This window comes from Anas platyrhynchos, chromosome 3, assembly GCF_047663525.1.
Source record: "Anas platyrhynchos isolate ZD024472 breed Pekin duck chromosome 3, IASCAAS_PekinDuck_T2T, whole genome shotgun sequence".
Taxonomy (NCBI): domain Eukaryota; kingdom Metazoa; phylum Chordata; class Aves; order Anseriformes; family Anatidae; genus Anas; species Anas platyrhynchos.
The window spans coordinates 63,653,323-63,678,218 of NC_092589.1; the positions used below are offsets into that span (position 1 = coordinate 63,653,323).

At 35.9% G+C, this 24,896-nt stretch overlaps 1 protein-coding gene across 12 annotated transcripts in view; it reads right to left on the reverse strand.

Moving 5' to 3' along the window:
* Positions 1-24,896, reverse strand: part of L3MBTL3 (L3MBTL histone methyl-lysine binding protein 3) — an 88,410-nt gene that overhangs the window by 10,893 nt on the left and 52,621 nt on the right. For 10 of the 12 annotated variants that reach the window (XM_027454535.3, XM_038176754.2, XM_038176751.2 and 7 more), the window contains 7 exons: positions 24,024-24,109; positions 21,643-21,753; positions 20,039-20,153; positions 14,946-15,048; positions 7,072-7,218; positions 5,377-5,547; positions 1,004-1,095 (listed from right to left, as the gene is read on the reverse strand). In XM_027454535.3, coding sequence (XP_027310336.1) covers positions 1,004-1,095; positions 5,377-5,547; positions 7,072-7,218; positions 14,946-15,048; positions 20,039-20,153; positions 21,643-21,753; positions 24,024-24,109 — 825 coding nt within the window. The remainder of the gene's footprint in view (positions 1-1,003; positions 1,096-5,376; positions 5,548-7,071; positions 7,219-14,945; positions 15,049-20,038; positions 20,154-21,642; positions 21,754-24,023; positions 24,110-24,896) is intronic. The other 2 variants (XM_038176748.2, XM_072036016.1) reach the window with 2 other exon arrangements.

Consider the following 24,896-nt stretch of genomic DNA (forward strand, 5'->3'; position numbering starts at 1 on the left):
AAACGAAACCTTACAGAATCAAAAAATATGTCCGGTCTGTGGACATTTCCACATTCCATCATTGGGTCCTCTGGAGACCCTATGATGGAACGTTCTGTTGCTAACAAAGCATTAGACTAGGTTATCCAGGGTCTTGTCAAGCCAAGTCCTAAATATTTCCAGCAAAAGAGATTCCACCTCTTTTCTGGGCATCCTATTCCAGTTGTTCTCATGGTGGAAAGTTTCTTCCTTATATCCAGACAGAATTTCCCCTGAAGCAACTCATGCCCATTGCCTCACCTCATCATGTGAGCTCATCTGCTCACAGGATACACTATCAGGATACACTAGTGTATCCTGAAGCAGAGGGTACATTTATCTTCCTTGTAATTACCTTTTAGTTACTGGAAGACTCTGAACAAGCCAATTTCTTCAACAATTCTTTATATGTCAAGTCCTTCAACCACCTAATCATCTTGGTGGCCCTCCACTGGGTTATTTCCAGTTTTTCAATGAAGTAAAAATCTTAGTCTTCCCTCTCTAATTCATACGAATAATGCCCATTCTGCATATGGGGGGCTCAAAGCAATCAGACTGCACAAAAGACTGAGCTAGAGCTGAATCAGTCACTTTAACATTGCATTGGAGCTAACATGTAAATGCAGAACTTTGCATCTTCAACTTCCTTCCAATACATTTTTGAAGCAATAAATGAACATAATAACTTTAAAATTCAGACTGGTTTAATTATCTATTTGTAAAAGTCAGTGAAAGGAAACATTTTATACCAACATTCTGTTTGTACTCAACTTTACAACTTCAGTAATGTTCTCAGCAAATCCTCTGTTGATTACAAGATAAACACACCATTGAAAGTGTTGCTGTCAAAAAAACTTTTGGACACAAATAGCAAATATGTAAAGTAAGTTGTAATGCAGTTTCACGAAGACTTACAAGGAGTGCCACACTTTAGTTCTTCAGATTTTAATATTGAGTGTAAATATCAAAAATACTGCCAGGTTACCTTTAATTTCATTTGAAATGAGCAGCTTATTTTCTATCTCCTCTTCCTCACACTCTTTGTTCTTTATGGAGTCCTTTGTCTGTAGTACCCCACTGAGGAAAATAGACATTTGTTTTTATTAATACATAATAAAAATCACTAAGCATGATGAAATTGCTTGCTAACAATGCTAGATCATTAACACACCAGGATACCCACACAAGGGACATTGTATCATCATAAAATATAAAAGAGGAGGATCAAATTTCTGACTTACACAGATGGCGATACTAATGCCTACTGACATGAGTTTTGCAATTAAGGCTTAAGAGTAGTGTAAACTAAAATTCTATAAATCAGATAAACTTACTTGACTTCATAACTGAAACTAGAAAATACACAAATGAAGGCAGTGGACGTGTTCATGGCAGAAGATGAGAAGAGTAAAAAAGACATATATACAGCTGCATATCCCACAAAGCCTTACTGGTTATCCAGGCTATTCTCAGGAGCTGTCTTAAACATCTACTTCTTTTTCTCTACCCAACTTTCATCTCCAACACCTGTACTGTATTGACACACTGTTGTGCAGGTGTTAATGATCCCACTGGAAATATTTTTACCCTTCTGTTATTTCTTACAGAAATGAAGTTTAGATGAGCTTGCTGACATTATGTGTGTATTTGTTTCCTTCCTTTTTCAGTAACATGAGAACACTAGCCAATTCTTTCTAAATCATCACAGAAATAGTGCTCTCGGAGATACTAAGTACATAATGAATATTTTGTTAAAATAGCTGACAGACAGAAGGACCTTAAAGTCAAGACTGTAAGAAAGCCCATTACTTGAACTCAGGTTTTACTGAGTACAAGAGAAGTAATCAACAATAAAACAAGAACAACTTTACCAACATTCCACAGATTAAAAACAACAACAAAACAACACACAACTGGAGCTAAGAGCCTGTTAGGCATCAAGATTACAGAATCATAGAATCACAGAATCGTCTAGGTTGGAAGAGACCTCAAGATCATCGAGTCCAACCTCTGACTTAACACTAACAAGTCCTCCACTAAACCATATCACTAAGTTCAACATCTGAACATCTTAAAGACCTGCAGGGATGGTGACTCCACTACTTCCCTGGGCAGCCCATTCCAATGCCTCACAAGCCTCTCAGTAAAGAAGTTCTTCCAAATATCCAACCTAAAACACCCCTGGCACAACTTTAGCCTGTTCCCCCTCATCTTGTCATTAGGCACATGGGAGAACAGACCAACCCCCACCTCACTACAGCCTCTTTTAAGGCACCTGTAGAGTGTGATAAGGTCGCCCCTGAGCCTTCTTTTCTCCAGGCTGAACAAGCCCAGCTCCCTCAGCCGCTCCTCGTAAGACTTGTTCTCCAGACCCCTCACCAGCTTCGTTGTCCTCCTCTGGACTCGCTTGACCACCTCGATGTCCTTCTTGTAATGAGGAGCCCAAAACTGAACACAGTACTCAAGGTGCGGCCTCAACAGAGCCAAGTACAGGGGGACAATCACTTCCCTAGACCTGCTGGCCATACTGCTTCTTATACAAGCCACGATGCTGTTGGCCTTCTTGGCCACCTGAGCACACTGCTGGCTCATATTCAGCCGAGTATCAACCAATACACCCAGGTCCTTCTCTGCCAGGCAGCTTTCCAACCACTCATGTCCCAGCCTGTAGCTCTGCTTGGGGTTATAACGCCCCAGGTGCAGGATCTGGCACTTGGCCATGTTGAACTTCATAGAGTTGACCTCAGCCCTTTGGTCCAGCCTATCCAGATCCTCCTGCAGAGCCTTTTTACCCTAGGAAGCTAATTTAGCTAATTAGCTAACTTCAAAATACAATCCCATTGAAAAAACAGACCTGTTTAATTCCATTGCCTACATTTATACCTACTTAATGCAAGTAAGCTTTTGGGAATAAATCAGGTAGGACCTGCAAGTTCACTGATATAGAAAGAAATGTATTTAACAAACTACAAATGGTGCAAAATTAACACAACAGATCAGAAAATCTAGCCTTTGTAACTACTTATTTACTGATTTTTTCCCCCCTAACTTTCATAAACATAGAAAACTTCTAAAGAATGATGCTACAAAGTAGCACAATTAATTCAGAAACCAAAGTAAATGAGTAGTGTAACTCAGCATAAGGAACAGAGATCTCCAAAACCTGTGAGGAAATACCTATCTTCCTATTTTCTCGAGGACAATTTTCATGGAGACATACATCCAGATATTTTATCACATTAGCTAAATACAAGTTAATATAATTAATTGAAGGTGTTGAGGAAGGGGTTGGAAGATAAATTAAATATTTTTATGAGGTAGTAGCATTTGATTCCCTAGCCTTAGTGCTCATCTTCCTTAACTATAAATACTTCCAGAGTAGAATTTCTATTACAATGAAATTCAATTTCAACTTAAAATTGAATATGCTGTAGGCATACCATTTCTATCTTGAATTTTCAGGAACATTCCAGAGGACATACTCTGGTTTTTACACACTTAATTTTGAAAACAAAATTTTTCTGGTATAAATAATCATCTGCACACATAAATACCTCTTATTAGTGGGAAAAAAAATGCAAAGAAAAAAAAAAAGGAAAGCAAAGGAGGAGGTAGAACAGGAAATTAGCTGAGTACCACTTAGGTTTACCACAAAATAAATCTCATGGTTGGTTGCATATGTGGTTGGTTTCTCAACCAAGTACTTCTACGAAACAAAATATTGCCTAAAACATGAAGACAAACACAACTGTACTGAAGTCAAGCAAAATTAAATCAACACAAAAAGCTCAGCAGCTGAGGAGCACAAAAGTATAGCTGTCTTCAATTATACATGTGTACTTTGAATACACATCTAAAAAGATCCACTGGGCCTTGCAATAACCAGATACTCAATAACTCTAGTAGTTCATACATACCTAACTTTCTGAAGATCATTTTTCATACCTTTTTAAAAGGAAGTTTATTCAATTGAAAGTCTGCTCTGACTATGCTGACTACATAAGGAATGTGGAAAGGTAGATGATAAAATGAAGATAGTCATCAGTGTATTCAAACAGTTAAACAACTTGCAGAGCCTCTGGGCAGTTCAAAGTTCACAGAAGGCTGTTATTTTCTGAATGAAAATGACTCAATGCAGTGAACAGATAGCACACATATCTGCTATTTTAGGGCTTCATAAAAATAACACCCTCTAAAAAAATGAATGACTAAATAAAGTGCTCTTCAATTAATTTTAAGAGATATTCTGTGAAGCCAATGTTTATTTACAGAAAAAAAAATGAATTTACTACAAATATAATTGAATTGATGAACAAGAACTGTTATTTAACACAGGTCATTTCAGAACTACATATGGGAATGTCATTCTGTCTTTTTTGCTGGATTCACTGGAGTATGACTAATGAATTATATTTATTTGTGATATGGATATATCAAAACTGCTTGTTGATCCTAATAGGTATTTTTCAATATAGCTTTAATAATAATAGTGTCATGGTTGAAATAATGTGACAGAACGTTCTAAAGAAAAGTTGACAGAATTTAAAACATATAAAAAGCCACACATTAAAAAAAAAAAAACAAAAAAAAACTTACTACAGGACTTTTTGGCATAAAGGTGAGTGCATAGTAGTTCAAGAAAGAAAAAAAAAATAAAAAAAGCTCATACCAGAGTTTCAGGTCATTTAATTGTGTCTTAACAAGACAGTGAAGTTTCCATCACCAGTTTTACCATGAGGTATTCACCATATAAATCTACCTCTCCAAAGTCTCTGAAGACACTATTATTATAAACATTTACAGTTCATATATGATGAACACAAGATAGTGTTGTTAATGTAAATATATAACAAATGACAATTTTGTACCAGGGTGTCTTACTTCTATTTCTTTAAGAAAATAGCCAATAAATAATGCACCAATACTGTTACTAATGAAAAATGTAGGGAATCCTACACATCTCCATGAAAACACAGAAGTGCATGATCTCTTTAGTTTCAAAGATAGCCTTCATATACCGTAAATATTATTTCCTAATGTACTATCCCATGTTATTCTTTGTCAAAAACACATTCTGAAACCTGAGAGCTAAAGAATTGCTTCCAGTAATTCTTCTGTCTTGTAGTATTTTTCCTATCCTTTCTGATATGCATTACTTAGTTCTTAAATACATTGTGACACTCCATTCTTCCCTGTTTCTAATAGAAAGACTTTCTTCTAATAAGAAAAACTTTCTTCTTCCTCCTGCTCCTTCCAAGAGCTCCATGGGTAAAATGCACTGCACTGTATTTGTAAGCTTGCATTTGAAATTGACAGGCTCCAAACAAAGTCTCCACTTTGGAAGGAACTTATAGTTACCTAGGTGGCTTCTTTTCTTTCATGTCACATAACAGGGGCGGTTTCTTGCAAGGAGATGTACTTTCTCTATCTTCCTGTTTAGTTGTTTCTGATACAGTTTTTGCAGACGATCGATTATGAACTGAAGATTTTGCACCTATGTGACCAGGGCTGGGACATTTCCTGTCACTGCTGAGAACAAAATATCAAAATGTTTAAAACTGAGAGAGTTATTCATTTTATTTTCTTTATGGATAAAGAATCAGTGTCATTGAAGAAATCTAAGTTTTTTTTTTTGTTTTGTTTTGTTTTGTTAGTTGGTTTGTTTTTGTTTTTTAAGAAATACACGAATATCTCAGTTGATAAAAAATTAAAATTGCATACCTGGGACTTTCAAAAAATCACAATATTCTCTTTCTCATGAAGTCAGAGATAAAGCTTACAGACAATTCAACAGGAACAGAGCTTGCCTAATGTTATTTTTGTTAATAAACTACTCACTTCAAATTCTTGTAACACAAAAAAACTTTCAAATATATTTTTCTGCAACCCCAGCTCTCACAATACACAGCTATGCATTTAATCTGTCAATTGGGACAGTTAAAAAAGTAGCACTTAATACTGTCTCTATCACAGAGAACACTGGTGAAACTTTTACTGCTTCACTGAGGCCTTATTTAGGCTAGCTGTCAGAGGGCAATTAGGTCACTTCAGATTTCTACAATCCTACACTTTCAAGAACAATTGAACAAGACAGTGCTCTGTGACAGATGAGTATTTTGTTTTTAAAGCATGAAGCTGAAACTGTTTCTGAGAATCTCATTTGAAACATCATCTATTGAAAATATGAGGTAATTACAGAGAAAACTTGGAAGAAATCTTCACTATACCCATTGACATTTTCATTAATGTGCCCCTTGTAAAAGGAATGAAAAGCTTCTCTTTTCCTTCTTAAATTCTCTGTATATCTCTCTAACACAAAACAAGCACAGGAATCAGTGTCCACAATTTCTGATGGAAAATCATCATTTGAAGAGGCTCTTGGTATCACATCCATTTGTCTTTTCACAGTATTCCCGAAAGAAGCTTCAGCTACAGAGTTATCGTTCTTGCAGAACTCACTCCCAGTAATTCAATTCTCCACTCCCACAATAATGACAGAATTTATAGTGGCTATTAAAAGAGCAACATTAATTTACAGTCATATCCATAAGGCCACCCCAGCAAACAACAGAAACACAAATAAGAAGCTGTGGATGCCCCATTCCTGGAGGTTTTCAAGGCCAGGCTGGATGGGGCTTTGAGCAACCTGGTCTGGTGGGGGGTGGAAATGGATGGTCTTTAGGGTCCCTTCTAGTCCAAACCATTTTATGGTTCTATGATTCTTTGAAATAAATCATTTTCTTCAGTGAAACCAACAGGCAAACAATCCATTTATTTCCAATTAATCACCTAGTAGCCTACATAGCTAGATTGAATGTGAAACTGAACTCTTGTTAAATCACACACAGTAAAATATTCAGCTGAATTCTTTGACAGTTCAGTGACCTTTTCAATAAGCATTGATGAAATCATTCCTTCCCTGTAAATGAAAATGCAGAAAAATAGACAGGTCTTCCTGGAACTATTCAGCCATTGCACAACTATAGAATATGCTACAGAACATTTAAATAAAGCATTGCAGTTAGTCAGAGGCATGATTCTGATCATAATTACTTGATTACAGGAGAGGGGGATCTTTCTCTTGCTTCCACTCTTCTGTTTCTCGGGACAGGATTTGTTGCAGGCATCTCCCCACTCAGCCGATCAGGTAAGAGGCTTTCTTTGTTCAAGTTCATCTCAGAGTATGGGCAGCTGACTGCACTAGAAGTAGAAGAAACATCCCCTTATTTTCAGTCACTTTATAGACTTCACTCAGTTCAAATGAAATGACCTCAGAGATCAATTTTCTAGAAGTAGATGGAATCAATTCACATAGAAAAGATTAGAAAAAATGCAACAAGTAGTCAGGCTTTAAAATGTTAATAAATACACTGATTGAAAACTTCAACCTGAATGCTTTTCATATTTCATTTCCACAGCAAGTTATGTAACACAAATTTATATTACAGTGTACATTCTTGCAAACTGTTTGATGAATGTTTAGTTTGCTCTCTCATTCCTCTAATGGTATTTTATATATAATATACAGGATGCCTTTAACTACCTCCATCTCACTCCTAATAACACAATTGTATTCCTATGGTTATTTTTCCTGCAAAGGAGGAGATTTTTATTTTGCAGTGTCTACAAAGAGACTGCATTGCAAGGGCACAATATGAGGTATGGCACACTTCCTCACTGCAGCAAATGCCCTATCTTTGCAATGGAGACTTTTACTCCACTAGATGTATATTTCTCACACACCTTCCTGTCATACAGCGCTCCCCATTTCACTGCATTCCTGTTAGTGACATAATTTGACTCAGTGTTTTGATAATGACTTGTAAATATTACTCTAACAAGTGTGAAAGTCATACCTCCTAACACCAGAAAACACGTGTTTTCACAAGGTGTAGGAAAGGGAACAACAGCAACACAGAACACACTGGACTGAACTCGGATTTTGTCTTTTGAAGTATATGTAAATGTATATTATGCATTTGGGATATTATACTTGTATGTTTACTGAGTAACCAGCTGAACATTGCATGGTGTTCTTCCAAAGACAATATAGCAAATTCTGAAAGATATATATGCCATGACAGTGAACAACAACTCAGTTTGCAAATCTTTATTTAAGATAAACATGCTTTATTTGGGGTTAATGAGCTACTACACTAACTATAATCTAAAATTTCCTACTCCTCTGTATTATTACAAGGAATTCTATAATGTTAAAATGTTAAAAAAATAAATAAATCTGAGGATTTAACTTGTTTTCTTTCAAGAATACAACTACCTGTCTTTCCATAAACCACTGCAATGTTTTGTTTCACTGATTTCCAAACAGAACTGATATAAACAAGTCTATCTTGCCAGCAATATGCCTTGCCACCTCCAAATTACAAAAAATAAACAGAAAAACAACAGCTTTAATTATCATGTTCATTCTTCAAAGCACAGCATAAAACAAAAGGCCTTTTATTCAAAATATGCTGTACATCCTCCTGCTCCTTTACCCATGAAGCCTTGGATTCATGGTGATCATGAATCAACTCTAACCATGAGGTTGGTCCAATATTAGCAATCTAATTTTGGTCTTACCAACATAAACAAAAAGTTGGTGGGAATTTACATTTCCCTCAGCACTAGCATAAAAGGAAAAAAATTCTTAACATTACACAAGCTAAGTCAGTCAGTCCTTTCTGGGGTTATTAAAAAAAGAGTCGAACAGAAAGTCTGATTTTTTTTTCTTTTCAGACGGTTTACTTGAACAAGACAATATCAACATTTTAAAAATCCTTGTATAGCTATTCTGAACTTGAATTGTGGAGGAAAAACATGTCAGCAGAATGTGATTTCTGCTTTTCTAATCAAGATCAGATCCCCATGTAATGCCATTCTAAGCAGATGGTGGTCTAACAACAGCTTGCACCGTGTTTATAAGGGACACCCATCCTTCCCTATGTGATATAATGAAACACACCCAAGTTCCTTCTTCAAAGGAACTTGTTGATAGTCCCAGCACTTCCTATGAGACAAAGGCACTGAAGTGTTTTGGCATGAAAACTTTCACACCAGAAGTTTATAGAGCAGAATGAGCTATAGCCAAATGGGTGGTTGGACTCTAAAGCACTCCCCTTGAAAGAGGGTATTTTTTGTTTATGAATTTGTTTTAAAGACTTTGAGCAGCGTATATAAAGAAAAAAATAACTTAGAGCATTTGACTTCTATTTCTAATTTCTCTTAAACAGAATTCAGCATTTCACTTTAGATTTGTTTATATACTTCTACTTACTTTTATTTTTGTACCTTCTATTTTTTTTTAAATCTGTTTCAGGACTAGTATCTGCCAGATGTCTTAAAAGAACTAAAAGCCAGGAACTGAAGCATGGGGAAGAAAAAGACGAAGACTAGGGAAGTGGGGAATTTGTTTTATATTCTTAATCCTTTATATTGCTGCATATATCACAATGACATCCTTTTTCCCTTTCAAATGAAGTACAAGCTGAAATATACAGGCTTCTATGCAGAAAACAGTTTAAGGAGCCAATGCCAACGGGATTTAAGTACTGGCTGTGACAAACTCGTACCATTGTGATAAACTGCAGTTATGTGAAACTCAGCAATATAATGGTCCATCTCAGTTCTGCTACTGCAGCACGGTAAAGCGTGTGATCTTCTTTTGACTTCCTGTGCTCACAGGGATGTTTTAAGGCTTAGCATTTTTAAGCAGTTAGAGGGTGTTCCAAGGAAACACTAAACACAAACAAATTGATATTTAGCTTCAGGTATGTATTATTAAACAAGCCTTACGTCACAACGAAATCTGACACTACAACTTCATCTCCAGCAAATCTTCTGTTTGCCAACATCATTAATATGTTTTAAAATAAAAAGTAAGCACAACCCTCAAAATTTAGTTCTCCATAGGAATTTGCTTTTTTTTTTTTTTTCTTTTTGTGCTTTTCCCTTTAGTAGTTTCCAGAAAAGCAGGTGCTGAATGACAATTTCAGTCAACAGAATTTATAATATTAATGAAGTTTTGGAGCACTACATTCAGATGAGTTTTTCTCTGTAATTAATCCTTCCAGTTGATGTAACATGTTAAAAAAAACTCCATAACGTTCCTTTGATGTTTCTGTTACTTGAGGCAACAAAAAGAACTCTCATGATTTCCACTGTCAGTTTTGTTTCAACAAAACACAGCATGAATGAACCTGTGTAATGAATTAGGTGGCTTTAGATCAGTCAGTACATCCTCGTGAATCTCAATGCCTCCAGCTTTCAGTTCAACATAACTTGTATCTACAAAGACTAAAAAATTAATCTTGTTACTCATGCATAATAGAAGTATTTGATTTATACATGACTAAGTTTTAGAGGCAACTCAACTCAAGAGCTCAAAAGTCTTGATCACGAGGTTATTAAAAAAATAAATTAGGGTTTTTAAGTCTTCTCTCAACTTAAACATTGATTTCAGCTCCAACTTTTGCTTTGCCCTAACACACTATTTGTCCCTTTCCAGAACTGTCCAGTGGATCAAATGTGTAGAGGTAGCATATCCCATTTGTGGTTATTCTGCAACTGTTCTTCAATCACTCGTAGGATATATCTCTATGTATAGCTTAACAAATATCTTGCTTTTCAAAAGTTCAAGGGTAGTAGGATAAAACTGGGCCACCAATGGGGTGCTTGAAACATAATTTTCTCCAGGTATCTGGAGATGCTCCAGTCTTCAAGACAGCAGTACGCAAAGTTTCTGAAACACAGAACACAGTCTCAGCTACATATAATATTGCAAGGGAACTTAGGCCACCATTCTCCCTTATCCTAAAGAAGAAGAGTAAGGCGTTATTCTGGCAAAGGAAAGTTAATATTGAATTATTTTTTAATTATATATATTGTTAGCCCTTATGACTTTGGCAAACCTAGGTGAAACCAGAGATAGCTGTCCTGGTTTATCTGTACTGGTTGCAAATGTCACCAACTGCAGTCCATGATGCAACTTCTAGGTGCAGGTTATTGCCAAGCACTGTGAAGGGATGAGGTTATATGGCAGCTCCAGGAAAATTCACCCAAATTTGACTGAACTATCTTCCTTGATGGGTCAAACAAGTAGATTGGACTAACTGATGGGTTAGACTTTTTCTACAGGCTACACTCTGATGATTGCATCTGCTGGTGGCGATATGCAATCAGTAAGACATCTTCAGTAATAATGTGATGACAAATATCTGGGGGATGTTTTCTGTAGCCTCAATGCAAACTCAGTACTCCACTTGGTACTCCAGGACAGATCTGTACAATGCATGCTTTGCAAAGCAGAACAATCTTGAGAAGTATCATGTACTGTTTGACCTGTTGACTGCCCAAAAAGCACAGAAAGTAGCAGAGCAAACTGTGTTCTTACTTTTCACCTGCAGAAATTCTATCTGAGTTAAATACCAGTAGCATTTCTATGAAATAGCTGAAAAATTATCCCTGAATATTGTCTCTTTTAATTAAACAACATTTTTATTTTGTGAGAATTAATTTTTGTGTATGTGTGTGTGTTTTTTTCTTTCTTTTCTGGATTTTAACTAAATGATGTCTTTACTTCAGTTGACTTTATGAAAACATTTTTAACTATTCTGCAGAAAATTATACAGGTGTTCTCTATCACAATTTACAATATATGTTTATCATTGATGCATTCTTTTTTAAATAAAGTTCCTCCAACAATATAAATCTGAGTCAACAATAGTTTATAATCTATTTGGCTTGAGACAATAACCTTAACATAAAAGAAAATAAACCGGAGACTGGCATCAATATCAGATGAGATTTATTTCAGCAGATGCTGAGCAAGTAGATGGAACATCCTGCTGAGCTGAGGCTTCCAGTGCTTCTGCACCATGGTTCTCTGAGAACATAGCCTCTATCACAGCACATTCAGTTCATTTCCACATAATGGATGTGAAGTTTCTGATAAAATGCTCTCCAAGCTTACATTTTGGTCCCTAAACATTTCAGCATATTTTTTATTTCTTACCATGTTTATTTGATGGTTGGAGCAGGCTTCTAGTTAATACAAGTACAGAGTCACTAGTATGTAAGTGGTACCATGCAAATTTTAGCTTGTGTTCTTTAACAATGTTTATGCCATTAGTTATGAATTACAAATCTATATTTTTCCCCATTCTAACTGCTTGAAAACCATGACAATTAAGAACTGCTGGCTAAAGTAGATTTGATCTTTAGTTGAGAGTTGACCCAAAACACTAATGACCTGTTTACAACTGAGTGTTCTTCTTTGCAATTTGGACTTGAAAATTATTGCATGCATTAAATGTCAGAAAGCACACAATTCACAATCTATCATAAATATGCAGATAATCTGCATGATGCTACCAACTTACACACCAGTCTCAGTTTCAAGGGCCCAGCACAAAATCCTAGATCAAATGGTGATAGACAGCAAGTCCTTATTAACATCGACTTTTCCAAAAAGTAAATGCTTTAGCCCCACTACATAATTAATTACCAAGCCTTTCATCTGGTTCCTTAGAAACAAGCTCTCAAAATGCTTTCAGAACTATTTAGCATTTTAAATTATCATCTTTTCTGCACACAGGCATTTATGCTGTAGATAGATATTGCACCTCATAATGAAAAAAAAAAAAAAAAAAAGAGATAAGCATGGTTAAATACATTTCAAGGCTGCCATAATAGAAGAGCCAAGGGACTGCAACCTGATGTGGATAATTATACCAATTTCAAAATGTCTTTGTTAATTCAGGAAAAAAGTAATGGTACCATTGTAGATTCTGGGGGGTGACCTGGACCCTCAAATCTAGACTCCAGATAAACAACAAATTAATGTTTTTCCTCAGAAATGTTCAAGGAAAAAACAAACAAACAAACAACAAAACAAAACAAACAAAACCACCCCACCACTAATAAAGTTACAGAAAAAGATATTTATAGTGGTAATTTATTTTCTATTTAACAGCAATTTTCTCTGCCTTATGGTAAAAAAAATACCTTAGATTATATTTTCTTCCTTTAGAACTAACAGTTAACATGTAAATAACAGGATTGCTAAGACTATAGTAAAAATAAAACACAATACATTGCCATGAGTTTATTACTTTTCTCACTATTCAGTATGAGTAAGTATAATAACTTTAAATAGCTTGGAAAAATCTAGTTATAAAAGCAAAGAATACATGAACTAACTAGACATACCTCTTACTCATCCTTTCCCTGTGAAACGTTAGAAGTTTTAATGCCAAAGTTTATTTAGAGAGAAGCTCACAAATGAAAAACTTTTCTGACACATTCACATACAGTTTCTTTTCTTTTTCTTTTAAGTTTCAGCCTTGGGCTGACTGGTTATGTTCACGTGATTTTAAGTAATTGAGATAGCACATGTTAAGGAAGATAATACCCTGAATTTGAAATTATTGCTTTACACATCAGATTTATTAATAAATCATACAAGACTCAGTCTACTGGAATATGAAATAAAACAAGTTTCAGTTAAGCAACCAGGAACCTTTTTCAGCAACTCTAAAAAAAAGAACAAGTACCTCTTAAGCATCAACTATATTATTTATGCCTACTGATTAAGATCAACAAAGCTTCTCAAAAGGGAAGGCAGAAAAAACGAAATAGTAATAGTAATAAAAAAGAACACGGACAGAAAAAGACAGAAGGAAAAAGGTGAGAATAATCTGCAAGACAGACATGGTCTGTACCATGATTGAAAGATCAACAACACAGTTCATACTGCAGCTATTTTTTTTCTATTTTTTTTTCCCAGAGCTATCCTAGCCATATCCTTTCCTGTAGGTAAAGGCTGTTCTGCCTCCTAATACACAAACACAATGCCTCTGCTGTACATAGGAAAAAGCTTCTTACAAGAAAAGATGCCTTTTGCAAATTAAACTTGCATACATGCAGGGGATTTTGCTGGCAGATGTCTTTGTTAGGGATGAGTAATGCCTTGAACCAGTGGTGATATGCTATCAAAACCTTGTAACCTAATTCTGGCCAGCAGGACATAATTCTGCCACCAAAAATGCAAAAAAGATTGCAGTGTTGTCTCTTGAATCATGGTAATTTGATAATATTCTTGAAAACCACAAACAAATAAATTAGCAAAGAACAATCCTCTAGCCATATGACAGCAGAAAGCACAAAATGGCATGGCATTAGAGGATCCTATGACTGTTTAATGGTAAAAAAAATCCAAGGAAATGTTTGGAAACTGATTTGCTAAAAGGTTATAGGATGCTATTTATGATATTTAATTTCCAACATATTGTATTAATTGTATTTCACATACTGAAACATTCAGGATTCGTATCATATTGTAAATATTTTTAAAATAGTACCTTTTTGACTTAGTAAATATTCCCATTTATTTTGTCCTTCTCTGTCTATGCCCCAATCTATTCTCCCATGCAACTGTGCTCTTTGTGTCAACTCTCCTCCAGGAGAGCCTGGGATGTTCACATTTCTGTATTGTATTTCAGAAGGTGCTCAACAAAAGGATCTTCAGAAAAACTAGGTATAAAAAGCAAGTTGTTCAGGCTGTAATTTGGGAACATTACTTGGAATTTTTATTTTCAGCATTTTTCCAATCCGACAAGCAAATCCTCACCCCTACCAACCAAGCAGAACAAAAACATCCGAGCTGTAAAAAAAAAAGCTGAATCTATCAATTGTGACAAAAACAATGTTTGACAAATCTTATCTTGGCACACCCTGGTGAAATGAAGTTACAGATTGCTAATGTTTATTTCAGCAGGCTTACCATGGCAACTGAAATCATCGCATATTTAAGTTTACAAAATTTAGTATTTTTTTCCAGTTTGGATCTGTTTTCTTGTGATCAGCAATTAGAAAAAAATGTGTGCACACATTACTAAATTGAATAAAATCAGTTTCATAGCACATACCTATGATGGCCGATATGTCTTGCTCTTTTAATGTGCCCAACTCCTTTACATCCTGCTGTGGGACACCCTCCATGCTCTAAAGCTTCCACTAACTCCAAGGGACCTGTATGTCAGGGGAAATTACATATGAAATTACAAAAGTTATCTAGTTTTTAGAAGTTACATTAAATATGCAGGGATACTAGAATATCGTATTAAACATGAAGAAGAAATAAGTAAACAAAACTTTAAGTAATTAAAAATGCAGTTTGCAAAAGCATGATGGAGATTCAAACAATCTATTTCACTGGAGAAATAAAATTACTCCGAGTAAGTTTCTACAGGAGAGCCGTATCTGTATAAAGAATGTAATTCTTAAAGGAACTGTAAGACTCAAATTTATCTTCTATTAATTACATGAAACTGGAACCAGGTTGTTTTGCAAGAGCACAGACACTCTATTGTTCTTGAAGACAGGGAACTGTTCATAATGAGTACTGACCTCCATTTTTAGCTTGAATTTTCCAGTAAGCAAGAGGCTGAAAATACTAAAAATACCATCACTTGTCACTTGGGAAAAGAGACCAACACCCTCCTCACTTCCAGGTAGTTATAGAAAGCAATGAGGTCTCCTCTCAGACTCCTCTCTTCCATGCCAAACAACCCCAATTTCTTCAGCCATTCCTCTTGTTTTCTAGTCCCTTCATCAGCTTCATTTGTCTCTGCACACACTTGAGCAACTCGACATCCTTCTTGTAGAGAGGGGCCCAAAACTGAACACAGTACTCATGAAATCACAGAATGGTCTGAATTGGAAGGGACCTTAAAGACCATTTAATTCCAATCTCCCTGCTGTCGGCACGGACACCTCCCTGTAGATAAGGTTGGGATGCAGTCTCACCACTACTGAGTACAGAGGGACCATCACTTCCCTAGTACTGAGGGCCATGCTATTTCTAATGCAGGCCAGTATGGGATTGATCTTCTCAGCCATCCAGGCACACTGTTGGCTTGTGTTTAGCTGTTTGTCGACCAGCATCCCCAGATCGTTTTCTTCTGGGCAACTTCCCAGCTACTCTTCCCCAGGCCTATACCACTGCATGGAACTGTTATGACCCACAGTCAGGATCCAGCACTTAAGCTTGTTGAATGTCGTGTAACTGGATTCAGCCCATTGATCCAGCCTATCCAGATCCCTCTGCAGAGCACCTACTCTCAACCAGATCCACAGTCCCACCTAACTTGGTGTTGTCTACAAACTTACTGAGGGTGGACTCAATCCCCTCATCCAAATCACCAATAAAAATGTTAAATAAAATTGGCCCCAATACTGAGCCCTGGGGAACATCACTGGTGTCCAGCCTCCAAGTGACTTGAACTCCATTCACTATGACTCTTTGAGCTTGGCTATTCTGCCAGTTCTTCACCCAGTGACCTGAACACCTGTCCGAATGTTGAGCAGACAGTTTCTGCAGGAGAATACTGTGAGAGATGGTGTCAAATGCTTTACTAAAGTACAGGTAAACAGCATCTACTAAACCCTTCCCTCACCTACTAAGCAGGTCATCTTGTCACAGCAGACCAGGTTAGTAAGGCAGGACCTGCCCTTCATGAATCCATGCTGGCTGCTTCTGATCGCTTGATTGTTCCATATGTGCCATGTGATGGCACTCAGGATGATCTGCTTTATAACTTTCCTTGTGTCCAAGGTCAAGCTGACAGGCCTGTAATTGCCTGAATCCTCCTTCCTGTCCTTCTTGTATACTGTGTATTCACTAACCTCCAGACAACTTTCCAGTTAGCCAGAACTACCGGTAAATTATCAAAAATGGCTTGTTAAACACTTTGCCAGCTCCTTCAGTATCCTTGGATGAATTCTGTCTGGTCCCATAGACTTATGAACATTCAAAACACGTCCAGAAGTATTTTTAACAAATGCCACCTATGCTAATGTTACAACACTGTAACTACACCCAAGACCCAAGACTTCTATAGGCTTTAAAAGGGTGTAATAGAATTTTATCTTTTTTACATTTATTCAAAATTGATGCCTATATCATACCAAGTTAGTGGACTCAGAGGAAGAGTTAACCTGCTATAGTGGCTGTTGTGAAGGACAGTCTTGCCTCACAGTCCCGTTACAGTTCTCTGAAGGGGTCAATAAGTACATGGTAATTCAAGACCCTTGGGTTGTGACATACAGTTCCTTGAAAGCATTGACTCAGTGACCAGTAACAGTTAAGGAGGCAAATAAAAAGAAAGGATTTACATTGTGACTGACTACAGAACAATACAGGATGTTACTATTCTACTTTATCTATTGCTTTCTTAAATATTTCCTGCACATCTACCTGGTATTTCAGTATAGCAAAACTGACAATCTTTTTGTCTATGTTGACCTTCTCTCAACCCAGATATGAAGTAGCCTCCTTACAAAGAATGACTAAGTAAGGTAAGACAGTTCCAGCCAGAAACAAAGTAGATAAACAGGAAAATTCTAGAAGAACAGGTAGGTTCAGTCAACCAAGCTACCACATGTAGCTTGAAGAGATGCAGTCTTGTCAATAATGAGACATAATGTGGTATCACATTTATGTGTTGCTTGTTTACTGGCAGACAGACTGATAACTGGATCAGTTGGGATCCTGTAGAAATAAGTGAAATTGGACAAAAAAAAAAAAAAAAAAAAGAAAAAGAAAAAAACGGTATACGTATTTGAAAATTCATCTTATCACTTATTGTAGAACTGGAAAGTGCATCTGCTGAGTGTTCAAAAAATATTACAGTAACTTCTCCATTCCTATTTGCACATCCAGATGCAAAGAATCTGAGCTTCTACAAGGAACTTCTTTAGAACTTGGCTTTTCAAGCCAAATTGTCTCCAGATCTTCAAGAAAACTGATCCAGTAACTTGACCACCAAAATATTCCTTCATACAATTTTCATAGCAAGACAAAAAAGTTCTTCATATAATTCAGAAGTACTCAAAATCAGGCAAGATAAAATTTAGGTTAAAGCAGGGAAAAAAAGCTTTTTTTTTTTTTTCCTTTTTCTTAAAGAATCAGTATTATATTAATTTTCCTATTTGCTTGTATCCAATGATAATGCTATGCACTTATTCTATGCACAACATAGAAAAAACATGTCCCAAAATACAGAAAAGCTTACTGGAACAAAATCAAAACATCTAAATATAAAGTACTTTCCTCTGTTCTGTTGAATATCTACACTTGTGTGAACCCTTAAATAATAAGCTCAGCTTCTCTTCAATTTTGAAAAAAAAAAAAAAAAGCTGAATTTTTTGGTAAAGAGTCATTGAAGCATAAAAATAATGTAATTAGAAGGCATGTGCTAGAAACAAAATTTCCTTGGAAACAATATTAATATTCTTATGCTATTCTACATTCTATACTATATCGTACAGTAGTAATACAAAGTTATACTGTTGAAAGAATACAGTAATCATCCAAGTCTAATTTGGAAGAATGTATTATTCAGTAATCACCCAATTTTAATAGTGTTCCTGCAGTGAACTACTCTTTTTCTATGTAAAGAATGGTTACTTCCCCTTCTGTCATAGTGTTCATCTTCCTTTCTCTTACTAACCTAATATCAAAATATCACTTCCTATAATTGCATACTAGAAGAAATGAACAGTGGCTCCTATGTGACCACCTAGAGGAAATAACATATTCTATGTGAAGGACATCTGCAGTTTTGTTTCTTTTAACACCTCCAACAATATGAAGTTATGTGTTTTACACTCCCACCCAGGTTAAAACAATTTTTCTCCAATCACAGGTAATAGAAATGTCACAATCTTATTCATTTTTTTTTGCAGTATGATAGAACTTTTATTTATGAGGCCACATACTACTTTTTCCCTCTGGACTCTTCCTTCATTGAGTATACAGGATGCACATCCCAATTTAAGAAGCAGAGATGCAGCATCCTATTTTCTCCTCATTATTCACTTTGTGTTTTGGCACTTACGGCACTCTATTCAGACTCTGCTTTGAAGGCAGAATGATTAACTTCCTAACAGGCAGTCATCACTGCACCACTGGAGTGCTCAGAAAACTAATGAATATACTCTGATCTCACTCTTGATAGGAAACATTTCTTCTTGACATTTTAGAAATGCTGAACTGAGGTACAGAGATTTTCAGGTAATACATTCACACTTTTTGTGTGTGCCTTATTCCTGTTATTTTGCATTCAACTTTTCAAAGTACTTAGTGTTGTTCAGCATTTCTTATTTTCCAAGCACAGCTCTTTCCTATCTCAGTTACAGCTGTTAACACTCAGCACTTATGCAAACCATACCTCAGAGTCACAAGTCAAGTACCTATAATGTAAGCCCAGAAAAGAGCACTTGGTTAAAAATCATCTGCTCAAAAGTTTGTCTAAAGTGTTTTCACTAACTCTATCTAGAAACACAGTGGCATAGGCTGGATTATCTTTACCACCAAAGTGTCTTCTCCCTGTAACCTCTAATCTCATTTATGACAGACCTCCAATTTCTTCAACAAGCAAAACAAAATCCACGGAGAGGGCAAGCTGATGAAGACAGTACTATGCTTCTGTTTGATTCATCTTCAACATGGACAGCATTTTGTCTCTTTGCTTTGCTGAAGACGAAAAGGAGCAGGAGCTGGTTTTGAGGATTTGACACAGCACTTGAAAGGAGCACCTTCTCAGAGCAGTCCGGATTCCTCTGTGCTAAAAAGCACGCTAAGTGTCAAGAGGACGTAGACAGAAGATTTTAAGAGTAATCCCCTGGCCCTACTGAAGTGCCACAGCATTCTCATCACTGGTTTCAAGAGGGTCTGGATTTCACACAACAGATCTTTATTAATGCTTCAGGTTTTGACTCTAGTTCTTATACACACAGGCAAACGTATTTCGATTATAGTAAGGGCCAGTAAAACTATCTATGAAACATTGATTAATTAGTGACATTTCAAATTATGTTGATTTTGCACTAAATGTCACATTTACATTACTTTGCATATCCTAGTTGTTACTCTTCCTTGGACAACACTGGCAGAAAAAACATTAGCATGGTACACAGGCCTTTTAACGTCTCTACATTATAATAGGATTTCTCTTACTAAGTGGGGGCTGAAGAGGGTGTCCTGTTTTTGTACACCAGCCTGCAGGATGGATATCAGGGCTATCTACATCAGTCCAATAATCATAAATACTATCCCAGCCATCAAAATGGACCTAAAATTAAAAAAGAGAACAATGCAGTTTAGATGAGAAAGATTCTCTATACAATCAGATCCCCTGAGTAATCTCTAGAAATGCTAACTCTGTTAGACAAGTTAATTTAAGAAAATTATGGGTGTTACAGAGAAGATACATAGATATTAAATTATGGACTCAGATACACTTTCAGTGAAGTAAGGAGAGAGGTGTCATTTGGTTATTTACCAAATACATCATCAGGCTTACATCATCAGGCTCAAATCCTTAGAGTAAAGCAAGACAAGTTTAGTTCTCACATTAATACTTAAATTAAGCATGAAATGCTGCCTTTTTTCCTCTCAATGACATTTAACCATCTTAAAAATAAGTAAGTAAATAAATAGCACACAAACAACAATCTTATTAAAATCAGACCATACAAGATAAGGGGTTGAAGCTGAAGAGAAAACAAAGTGTGTGACATCCCAGAAAATCACCAGTACGTGGTATATATCTTTTTCAGACAGAAGCTAAATGTATTCAGCTCTTAACCTCTGTACTCCTAAAAAATTTGGCATGCATGTACACACACTCATTCTCAAACAGAACTCCTTCAACATATGCTCTAGGGACAATTAAAAAAAAACAACACACAACACTTAAGAAGCTACAAATCCTATCATATTAATAAACTAGACTTGAGAGGGTTCCCCCCCCCATTTTTTTTTTTTTTAATCTTAAGCATCTTAATGCTTAGATAGAAAGTGACTTGTGATAACTCCCTACCACTGACTAATTTAGGTTCAAAATGGAATGTCAGCTGCATTTCCCGCTTGAAATACAGATATGCCTAATAAACCTCTAGCAACTGCAAACACAAATATCCTTCATCTCCATCTAACTGGATATCTGGCATATGCCAGTCCTAACAGTCAAGGACTTCACTGAGTAAACTGCTTTTGTACAATAAAACAAAAAATAATTGTAGTTTCTTAAAAATACATTATCTGAAATTAATCCAATCTAAAGTCCATAATCACTATAAACTTCAGAATTGCAGAAGTTACTGACAAGGCACAAGAGATCAGGGTTCATTTTTTATATCTCACTGGAATTATATCTCTCTCTGGAATTTTACAGAGACAGATTCAGTTAAACCAGGCCAAATATTTTACCAGTCCTAATACAAATATCATAGCAGCCCTTCAACGTTTGATTATTAAATCATAATTTCTCTCAATAAAGTAGACAACTATTTTATATCAACTATTCCCAAAACAATTTCCCAACATATTAGTTTCTTCTCTTTTATTACCTATGTCAGCACATGCAACTTAGAGGATAACAGAATAATCTCCTCCAAAGGATTTATATGCATATTAATCAGTGAAAACAATGAGTAAAAGCTTAGAAGGACGCAACTAAATCACTCTTTTGCTTAATTTTACAACTATAGGATTTTGGTTTTTTTTAGGTACTCATCAGAAACTCAAGCGAGATGATATATTAAGACAGAGAAACTTACTTTTATTCTATAGTCATCAGTATCTACAATAGTTGCTACTCTGATAAATACCGGATTTCTCTTGTCAACCACTTCAAGTTTCATATTTTTCTGAAAGCCATGAGAAGGTTTCTAGAAAAAAAAAAAAAGAGTTATGTGAAACAGAAGAAAAAACTTAACACCCTCACAATGGTACAGTATGTAAAATTCATAGAAAACTTCCTGCCTTCACTTCCTCAAATCTGTCCTTCTCCTCCAACAAATACAAATATGAAACGATAATACAAACCAATTTTATTGAACTAGAGAAGCAAAAAACTACTTCAGGATTCCAGGTTTTCCATTCAAACCTTCCATGCAAGCAAGTAGGGCCCTTTAATTTAAACTTTTTTTTTTTTTTTTTTTTTTTTTTTTTCCCTAAACTCTCCAGAAAAATTATTCTGGAGATTTTGGTCTTTTGCAATCAGTTTCAGTGCAGTATTGCATGAAACATTACCTAACAGCAGACTGAAATTTCTATGTAATTGTCTACAGGAAACATATTTGTCTTTTTAGCATGTGTTTTCTTGTCATGGATGATACGCCCTTTTTCAGTCACCTAGTGAAAACATAAGTAACCCATAGTATGACAGTAAACATTCACTCAGAACAAACAGGACCAAATACCCATTTCATAATGCTATTTTGGCAAAATAGTTGGCTATGCTAGGAGCATCACATTTTATCTTTCTTATATACAGCTATGAAATCTAAAGCAAAATTTTAAAGGAACGTATACACAAGACATGTTAAGCTTTTTGTTTTAGATTCCCAGGAAAATAACATCTCTGACCCTCTAAGACTTTCTATCATGACATTCCAGAACATTTAAGCTTTTTTCTCAGCTGCAGCACAGAAACTGTTTTCACCCATAATACAGTACAAAATACGGTGACCGTCTTGGGAACACTTCACCCAAATTCCAATGGCAATTACCATTCTATTCCCATTAAATCTGCTTTCTTACGGTTATCACAATTAGTATTTATTTTAGTACAGAAAGCAGGGAATAGATTTCCTCTGGCTCTGAAACCAAAAGGCAGAGTACAGCTGATGCCCATGCAGTCAAGATCTCCTTCCTCTCCATCCTCAAATGGAGATGGATACCCTCATCTGAACTATTTTGTGTGGCCGGTCCTGGAACCATGCTAATCAAAACCATACCTAGTCACAGTCTGTTAGTACAGTTTCTGGATCAGTTTTGAGCCACACTCTCCCAATTAAATGCTACCAATCCCTGCACGCCTGTGTCATGTCCCTGCTTAGTTTCCCAGTGCAGACACAACCAGCTGGATCCTTCTGCATGGAGGAATCTTTGGGCCAGTTAGTGAGGCATTCCCAACCCTGAGCCCTGTGGGGTGGCAATTCCTTGCATGGCAAAGGGAGAAGTTGCAATATGGGTGCTTGGAGAGAAAATTAACAGATTTGCTTTTTGCTTGACATACTCAAGGTCACAGCCCTCCATTGTTTTGCCAAGGACTATTCCTCTCAGATATAATCAAATATCTCCTTAATTCTTGCTGAGAATGTAGTATTGAGACATATTAATAAGAAGAAAGGATGTGCAGGGACAAACTGCACATAAGCACCATTTTTCCTGCTCTTGCTACTTCAGCCCTTAGTGAAGTTTTATTCAGAATTTGCGTCTAATCTGAAAAAAAAGCTCAGGGAAATGAACTTCAGAGTGCTCTGAAGCAAGGGGCTAGGGGCTACCAACTATCTGATGCTGGCTTCTATCAGTGATTCCTTCTGCATCCTCACTGAAAATCCTAAGCTCACTACTGACAGGGAAGATAGGTGTCACTAAAAGAAGCTAGCAAATACTAACCTAAAGTAAAAGAACAGACTTCACAAAAAAAACAACATAGTTAAGCTTGGGAGATGTATCTGGATGCTGACCACATGCCCCATTCACAAGCTCACAGAAGTCTAATAAACATAATAAACTGCCCTGTGGCTACTGTGGCAGAGAATGGACTAGATGGCCAACCAGCCTGACCTCCTACAGTCAGTGTTATGTTCTCACTGTATTACACCACTTAAAATGTAGGGATAGAAATACGCATGTTCAAGATACAATATGATGACTCAGTAGCTAACTCATTATTTCTAATAGCTAGACAGTAATTTCCCATTGCAAATTACAGTTGAATTAGTAGTATTTTGTAGCATTTAATTCCATTTATAACAATTAAAATAATAAACTAATAGTAATTATTAATAATAATTATCTGATGTCAGTGAGCTTGCATAGAAATAAACCTCCTATAATGCAACTAATTAACATAAAAACATCATATATGTATTCTCTTCTTTAACCATATGCACTTAAAAGCATGAGAAAAATTTAAATATTTTCTCACCACTTTAAAAGCCCTTGCAGGTGCAGGTAATGAACTGGTTTCTTCCAAATACTTCTCCCAAGAAAAATGCTTTGCATGTGGATAGTCTGGCACAAAAGAAATATTAGCAAAATAAAACATTGCCTTGTAAAAAATAATGCATAATGTACAGAATGCCTAACACTTACCTTTAAAATACTGTTTTGACTTATGCTTCAGAGTCATAAAATAAGAAAGGCTATTCTAAACTGTCTCTGACGCATACACCATGTACATTAAAAAAAAAAAACAAAAAAACAAACACCATCTTCTCCTATACAATACTGAATAGCTAGCAGAAAGAACAATCACAATTGCTTTGGATTTGAGAATATAAGTAACATGGACTGATAAAATCTGGCCACATTATTCAAGAAACTTATTCAAGTATTATAATCCTAATCCTGTATTTTACAAATAATAATTTACTGGCAAACACAATCTAGTCAGTGATGGCTTTGTACACACATTAGAGCACATCTGACTAGTTGCTATGCTTTTAGCAATTTTGTTTTAACCAAATTTCTAAAATAGCTGGGACATTTACTATAATAACAAATTTATAGGCATCAAAGAAAATGTTGCCCTTCTCAGAAAATGTCATGTTTACAAACACTTTATGCAAGTGACACACAGACAGCTTTCCTTTCACAGAACAGGCAGTGCCTGTCCTTCACTTTTAATCTACACTAGAGGTTTAATGTGAAGTTTAAACATTCAGATTTATCATCTGGAACAGAACAAAAACAATTCTCATTTGTTTTAAAAGGGATTTTGCTGAATAATAGGCTGTAATTAGCTTTCTGACAGACAGACTACTTATGACTTTCTAAGATTGCTGAGAATTAGAATTTC